The sequence below is a fragment of the Octopus sinensis genome, linkage group LG25, assembly GCF_006345805.1.
Source record: "Octopus sinensis linkage group LG25, ASM634580v1, whole genome shotgun sequence".
In the NCBI taxonomy this organism is placed as follows: Eukaryota; Metazoa; Mollusca; class Cephalopoda; order Octopoda; family Octopodidae; genus Octopus; species Octopus sinensis.
In genome coordinates this window covers 19,214,402-19,222,630 of record NC_043021.1, presented here as the reverse complement: position 1 = coordinate 19,222,630, position 8,229 = coordinate 19,214,402, and the positions used below count along the sequence as shown (strand labels likewise).

Below are 8,229 nucleotides of genomic sequence, written 5' to 3'. Positions count from 1 at the left end.
TTACCATCTGTATCATCTCTTGTGAAAGGTAGAAGAGTCCAGTTTGCTGGACATTGTTGTAGAGCTGAAAACGAGGTAATTTCTACTCTTCTCCTCTGGAAGCCATCTGCTCGTCATACCAGACGGCGCACACTCTCCTACTCTGATTTAATCTCCAGGGATACAGGCATCCTCCGTAATGCTATGATGGACCGTGAAGTCTGGTGTAACAAAGTAAATTCCATTGTCTTGACCACGGTCGAACAATGATGTATATGAGTCTGTTTTCAAATGTAATTCTGGAGAATTGAGGAGGCAAATTTACTTTATCTTGGCTTATTCATCTTGCTCCAGCTAAATTTGTCTTTTATATACTCAAAGAGAATGGTGATAATTTTCTGAAATATTGTTCAGATATATTTATGTTTTTAATGCATTTAGAGACGGTTACTTGCTTAGTTAACATAGTTTTTGTAAGTTTGTGAACATTTGTCAAAAATATACTTCTCAAAGTAAAAAAATGCAGTACACCTTCCTCATTGTGAGCCCAATCCTATTCCACCCCGTAATAATCCTGAAAAGACAAAAGGCAAAGAAGTTATATTATCTCTTATGCACCCTTTTAAAGCCTACCCAGGCTCATGGGCCCAGTTTCCCGGTTTCTGTGGCGTATGTGTTCCCCAGCTGGATGGGACGCCAGTCCATCGCAGCGTTACTCATTTTTGCCAGCTAAGTGGACTGGAGCAACGTGAAATGAAGTGTTTTGCTCAAGAACACAACGCGTCGCCCGGTCCAGGAATCGAAACGACAATCTTACGATCATGATGCTGACACCCTAACCACTAAGCCATGTGCCTCTACGCAAAGAAGTTATACCCAACGGAATTTGAACTCTGAATGTTATGGGGACTGAACCGAAAAATATCATTAGACACTTGGAGTACTACTTAAGAAGAGTGGTCCCGGTGCGCGCACTCGCGTACTCGTGCATCCGCGCTAGCTAGTCGTAACTAGTCGATCCTTACTTTGTGTTTTTGTTTTACTCTTTACTCTTTACTCTTTTACTTGTTTCAGTCATTTGACTGCGGCCATGCTGGAGCACCACCTTTAGTCGAGCAACTCGACCCCGGGACTTATTCTTTGGAAGCCCAGTACTTATTCTATCGATCTCTTTTTGCCGAACCACTAAGTAACAGGGACGTAAACACACCAGCATCGGTTGTCAAGCAATGCTAGGGGGACAAACACAGACACACATATATATATATACATATATACGACGGGCTTCTTTCAGTTTCCGTCTACCAAACCCACTCACAAGGCATTGGTCGGCCCGGGGCTATAGCAGAAGACACTTGCCCAAGATGCCACGCAGTGGGACTGAACCCGGAACCATGTGGTTGGTTAGCAAGCTACTTACCACACAGCCACTCCTGCGCCTATTTACTTTGTTTAAAAAAATCATTTACTTTGTGTTTTTGTGTTTTATTTACTTTGCTAGGTAGTCGTTGCAGGATCGACTAGTCACGACCAGTTAGCGCAGATGCGCGAGCACGTGAGTGCGCACACCGGGACCACTCTTCTTAAGTAGTACCGACACTTGGTACTAACCCTCACCAAGGCGGCGAGCTGGGAGAAGCGTTAGCACGCCGGGCGAAATGCTTTGCGGTATTTCGTCAGCCGTTACGTTTTGAGTTCAAATTCCACCGAGGTCGACTTTGCTTTTCATCCTTTCGGGGTCGATTAAATAAGTACCAGTTACGCACTGGGGTCGATATAATCGACTTAATACCTATGTCTGTCCTTGTTTGTTCCATCTATGTTTAGCCCCTTGTGGGTAATAAAGAAATAGGTATTTCGTCTGCCGCTACGTTCTGAGTTCAAATTCCACTGAGGTCGACTTTGCCTTTCATCCTTTCGGGGTCGATTAAATAAGTACCAGTTTTGCACTGGGGTCGATGTAATAGACTTAATCCGTGTGTCTGTCCTTGTTCGTCCCCTCTGTGTTTAGCCCCTTGTGGGTAGTAAAGAAATAGGTATTTCGTCTGTCGCTACGTTCTGAGTTCAAATTCCGCCGAGGTCGACTTTGCCTTTCATCCTTTCGGGGTCGATAAATTAAGTACCAGTTATGCACTGGGGTCGATATAATCAACTTAATCCATTTGTCTGTCCTTGTTTGTCCTCTCTCTCTCTCTCTCTCTCTCTCTGTTTAGCCCCTTGTGGGTGGTAAAGAAATAGGTACTAACCCTCTCACCCCACCTCCACCACACGAACTTCTTCTCTATTCCCCCCTCCGCCATCGTGATTCGATCGCATGGAAACAGCATTTGTTTATTTTTTTTTCATCTTTTTATTATAAAGAGGGAAGTAAGTAAATTCAGAGTTATCTTCCTTGTCCAAGGAAGCACCTCGGCAGAAGCCAAGACTGCTACCTTTGTTTCTGCCACCCACCCAGGTACGTTGTTGTTATTACAAGTCTTTCAAAACCAACGTTTCTAATTGTCATTCTTTTTTTTTTTTTTCTTCTTTTTCACATTCAACTTCCTCGATGTCCATTTTTGAGATGATTTTAATTTCCGAAAGACTTGGTGTGTGTCTGTGTCTGTGTGTTTTCAGTTAATTCATTCATAGAATTTTTCCATGTTCTGTGACGAAATACCCAGCTATGAAAGAACGGATCACGGAACAAGCATTTCTTGAAGAAGAACTATGGAAACACTGGTAAAAATATGGAAATGTTTAACACTGTTCAGCCACTAATCGAGCATATTTTACGATCAAAGAAATGCTTTCTAGATGTGACCACCCCTTCTTGTTTTTAAAAAATGTTTCGAGGTCGATATGAGTCAGCGTGTCTATGGTTTTTATTTATTTATTTTTAAGATGGTAAGGTATGATCTGAGGAAGATTTGGTTGTTATTGCTAGCTGTTCGAACGACCACGTAAAGTTATCTCATTGTAAAAGTGTTGTTGTTTAACCCCAGGTAATTTGTGACGAAGTTGACGTGATCAAAGACTTTCCACTTGTGACCATACCGTCTTGTTTACAGTTACAGTGTATCTGGTACTACATTATTCGATGTGGATGTGTCGTTATTTAAAAAAAAAACATTTAAAAAAAAAATACAGTAGAGTTTAATTTGAGGAAAGATTATCTGTTATTTCCAGCAAATCGACAACCATGTAGAAGCCTTCCTCGTTCGCTTGTTCAATGATCACTTGTCATTTAGCCCCAGGTTAGCTTTCAACAAGGAGACAGACATATGATGAAAGACGTTCCAGTTACGACTATTCCATCCACCTTTTCTCCTAAAACCACATTATCAGATGTACCCTACTCTAAGATGATCGGGTATCAGTCGAAAGCTGTTTGACTGCTATTTCTTGCAGATTGAGCGAGGACGTAAAGGCTTTACTTGTTGGTTTCTTCCGTATTCGATATTATTCTCTTCTGGCGAATCATGCCTGTGTTTTGGCTTTGGTTGTTAGATATAGAAGTTTCGGTTAATAATTTACACCACTTGCAATGTTAATGATGTTTTTAATTAAATCATGATTGGTTAAATAATGCAATAAGGTGACGAGTCGTATCGAAGAGGTTTTGTCAGTTCGCTTCGTGGAACGAACGGACAAAATGGAAAAGATTTTGTCCCGGACGATGGCGAGGGAGTTGTGCCGAAACGGTCACTCTGACTCACGAGGCTCGTTCTTGTAGATAGCCATCTCTGCCTCGATAGCATCGAGCAGGGATGTGGTCCGAGGGCCGAGATCGCTGGAGGTCTCCACTGTCACAGGCTCGATCACAAATCTTATCAGAAAGCGGCCGATACTTTAAACAGTTTACCCTTCTCGGTCTGACGAGCAGAGCTAATCCTGAGACGGCTGCTGAACACACCAGGTTGCCGCTTGAGGTGTCACAGCATGTGACATCCCGGATGATGGGCCTACCACCACGGAACGGGAAAATTCTCATGCCGCCTGGCCTTTTTTAACGTCCGCTCTGTCTAATTCCGCGAGTTCGAGCTAGGAAGGGAAGTCTGCGGCGTCTAGGCCATGCTTTATGATTTCATTGAAAGCAGCGTGGCGAGGGAGACGCCCAGCACTATTATATTCTTCCCCAGTGACGATTTTCTCATCGAAGTCCCGTCCACATTCCTAATGTAAGAACCTGTTCCTTAATAAAGACAACTCTGCGGGGTATACCTACACAAGTGTACCCCGCCCAAATTTGTTTCCTCGTAGCTTTCAGAGAAATTAATATTTTTAAATGAAATTTTCAACAAATACGCTTCATATGACATGGATTATGATTATATCGGAATTCATTGTAAAAAAAAGAAAAAAGGTGGAGTTTTGGATAATTCATGTCTTGGATATTTTTTAATGAAATTTTCTACAAAGGCGTAGGAGTGGCTGTGTGGTAAGTAGCTTGCTTACCAACCACATGGTTCCGGGTTCAGTCCCACTGCGTGGCACCTTGGGTAAGTATCTTCTACTATAGCCTCGGGCCAACCAAAGCCTTGTGAGTGGATTTGGTAGATGGAAACTGAAAGAAGCCCGTCGTATATATGTATATATATATGTTTGTGTGTCTGTGTTTGTCCCCCCCCCCAACATCGCTTGACAACTGATGCTGGTGTGTTTACGTCCCCGTCACTTAGCGGTTTGGCAATAGAGACCGATAGAATAAGTACTGGGCTTACAAAAGAATAAGTCCTGGGGTCGATTTACTCAACTAAAGGCAGTGCTCCAGTATGGCCACAGTCACATGACTGAAACAAGTAAAAGAGTAAATATCTTTAGACGATGTAGATTATCATTATAATGGAATCTAATATGAAGAAGAAAAAAATTGGTGATGCGCACACATGCATATAGACATGCATCACTTGAAAAGAAAGTTGAAATTTTGAAAAAAAACTGTGACGTGTGTGTGTCTGTATGTATATGTTCACACCCACCAATATTTTTTTTTTCACATTAAATTCTGATATAATCATAATGTACACCATCTGAAAGGTATTTATCTGGAGAAAACTTCATTTTATAAAAGTCCATTTTTCTATAAGTTATGAGGAAACAAAGCCAATCATCATCATCATCATTTAACGTCCGTTTTCCATGCTAGCATGGGTTGGACGGTTCAACCAGGGTCTGGGAAGCCAGGAGTCTGCACCAGGCTCCAGTCTGATCTGGCAGAGTTTCTACAGCTTGATGCCCTTCCTAATGCCAACCACTCCGTGAGTGTAGTGGGTGCTTTTTACATGCCACCAGCACAGGGGCCAGAGGAGGCAGGAAAACAGCTATGATCAGTTGGTGCTTTTTATGTGTCACCGACACGGACGTTGATACGTATGAATTATACGAAGCTCCTCCGTCTACCCGTCGGATAAAATATTTTCACAATAAATTTTGATATAATCGGAATTTGCACTGTCTGAAGTGTATTTGTAGAAAATTTCCTTTAAAAAAATATCCATTTTTTTCTGAAAGTTATGAGGAAACAAAGTCAGTGGTCGGGGGGGGGGTACACTTGTGTAGGTTTGCCAATTTTGCTATATTTTGGAAGTCGATAAAATAAGTACCAGTTGGCTAACCCCCTCCCCCAAAATTTCAGGCCTTGTGCCTATAGTGGAAAGGATTATTATTATTATTATTGGCGCAGGAATGGCTGTGTGGTAAGTAGCTTGCTTACCAACAACATGGTTCTGGGTTCAGTCACACTGCGTGGCACCTTTGGCAACTGTCTTTTACTATAGCCTCAGGCCAATCAGAGCCTTGTGAGTGAATTTGGTTGGCGGAAACTGAAAGAAGCCCGTCGTATATATATATATATGGGTGTGTATTTGTGTATCTGTGTTTGTCCCCCCGACATCACTTGACAACTGATGATGATGTGTTTACATCCCCATAACTTAGCGGTTCAGCAAAACCGACCGATAGAATAATGATTTGTTCGACTAAAGGCGGTGCTCCAGCATGGCCGCAGTCAAATGACAAGCAAATAAAAGAATAAATAAATAAGTATATATATATATGCCCAGGAGTGGCTGTGTGGTAAGTAGCTTGCTTACCAATCACATGGTTCTGGGTTCAGTCCCACTGTGTGGCACCTTGGGCAAGTGAATTCTACTATAGCCTCAGGTCGACCAAAGCCTTGTGAGTGGATTTGGTAGATGGAAACTGAAAGAAGCCTGTCATATGTATATATGTATGTGTATGTGTGTGTTTGTGTGTCTGTGTTTGTCCCCCCAACATCACTTGACAACTGATGATGATGTGTTTACGTCCCCATAACTTAGTGGTTCGGCAAAAGAGACTGATAGAAGAAGTACTAGGCTTACAAAGAATGAGTCCTGGGGTCGATTTACCCGACTAAAGGTGGTGCTCCAGCATGGCCACAGTAAAATGACTGAAACAAGTAAAAGAATAAACTCCTGATAATAAAACTTAATATCATTTTTTAAAATGTTTGTTAATCTGTTTGTTTCTTTCTTTTGTTTTTGAAGGTGACATGGATTTGGTGTAAATATTTAATTTGTCTTCCATCTGCTGATCTGTCGACCACCAAAGTCTTTCAAATGGTATCGAAACTGCGAAGATTCTCTGCCAGGCATGGAACCACCGTGCTGATATGTGGCATTGTGGTCACCTTCTGTTTGGTGCTTTGCCTGTCTCTCTGTTCATGGACCTGCGACAATGCTGTCGGCAATCAGCTGCGACAGGACATACGCTACCTTCAGAGTAGAACTTACTGGAAAAATGTCAATTCCGTGACCCAGCAGACCCTGTCTTGCTTCCTCATCGTTCTCGTCATGTCGGGCCCAAAAGACCGAAGGTACCGCAACCTCATTCGAGAGACGTGGCTCAAAAATGTTCCTGATGATATTCTTGCTCGCTTTGTAATCGGAACGGGAAACTTGACCAACGAAACAAGGGACAACCTTCTCAAGGAGAACCTGCTGAAACAAGACCTGATCCTTTTACCGGAGGTCGTCGACGCTTATAAGAATCTGACATTGAAGGTGCTGGATAGTTTCACATGGATCGACAACAATATCGACTACAAATATGTGATCAAAACTGACCAAGACACTTACGTAAGACTGGACGTCATAGAGAAAGAACTAAGATCTTCAGGGAAGAGACGTTTGTATTGGGGTTTCTTTGATGGAAGAGCCCATGTAAAGAAGCAAGGCAAGTGGCAGGAGAAGGAGTTTGTTCTTTGTGATCGTTATTTACCATATGCAGTCGGCGGTGGGTACGTGCTGTCATCAGATCTCATCCATTTCATTGCTACCAACAGAAATCTACTGCAGCTCTTCCGTAGCGAAGACGTTTCGGTCGGCGTGTGGTTGGCACCGTTGTCTATAAACCGCGTCCACGATCCTCGATTCGATACCGAGTTCATATCACGTGGCTGCAATAATATTTATCTAATTACCCACAAACAGTCCATGCAGGATATCCAAGACAAGCACGATCATCTTCTAAAAACAGGACATTTGTGTCGACGACAGATTAAAAAGAGGCCATCGTACATCTACAATTGGGATGTCCTTCCGACCCAGTGCTGTGAACGCAAAAACCATTCTATTCCTTAAATTCGTCTTCTGTTGAGTCATCATTATTTTCATTTAAACATCCAGTCGAATATTTGCTGATTTCTCTACATCAACTCTTCATGCTTTCTAAACTCTATTTCCACAAATATCTGCGAAGGTGTCTCTGTTTTTTTTTTTAATTGTATTTATTTTTTTAATCTAAAAAACAAAAACAAAAAAACAAACAAACAAAAAAAAAACCAACCCCAGAACAGAAACCAGAAACCCTGTGCAATATTTTGTTTTGTCAAATACTGTAAATTAACTGTGAACAATTTTCTTTCAAAACTTTAAAATTAAATTATTGCAACTGCTCACACATTTATAAACTGGAATTAGGAAACTGTTAGTATGTGTGTGTGTGTATATATATATATCTATATATATATATATATATATATAAATTAGAAAAAAAACCCACCTTTTATCAATTCAATAATGAAAAATCAAATTATTTCTAATTTATATATATATATATATATATATATATAATATATATATATATATATATATTATATTTGGTGAAATTTGATTTAGTATTTCTAAATTGAATTTTTCCCTGTAAGTTTGGAATAATATTCCCTCGTATATATATATATATATGATTGACTCTCCTGTCAAAGACAACATATGAGCGTTCGGCTTG

At 41.0% G+C, this 8,229-nt stretch overlaps 1 protein-coding gene across 1 annotated transcript; it reads left to right on the top strand.

Moving 5' to 3' along the window:
• The first annotated feature begins 2,375 nt into the window (after window positions 1-2,375).
• Window positions 2,376-7,783, top strand: LOC115224526 (beta-1,3-galactosyltransferase 6-like). Its single transcript, XM_029795436.2, has 2 exons — window positions 2,376-2,434; window positions 6,489-7,783. Exon 2 carries the CDS (start codon window positions 6,561-6,563, stop codon window positions 7,581-7,583), a length of 1,023 nt encoding a protein of 340 aa, XP_029651296.1. The 5' UTR covers window positions 2,376-2,434; window positions 6,489-6,560; the 3' UTR covers window positions 7,584-7,783.
• The last annotated feature ends 446 nt before the right edge of the window (window positions 7,784-8,229 follow it).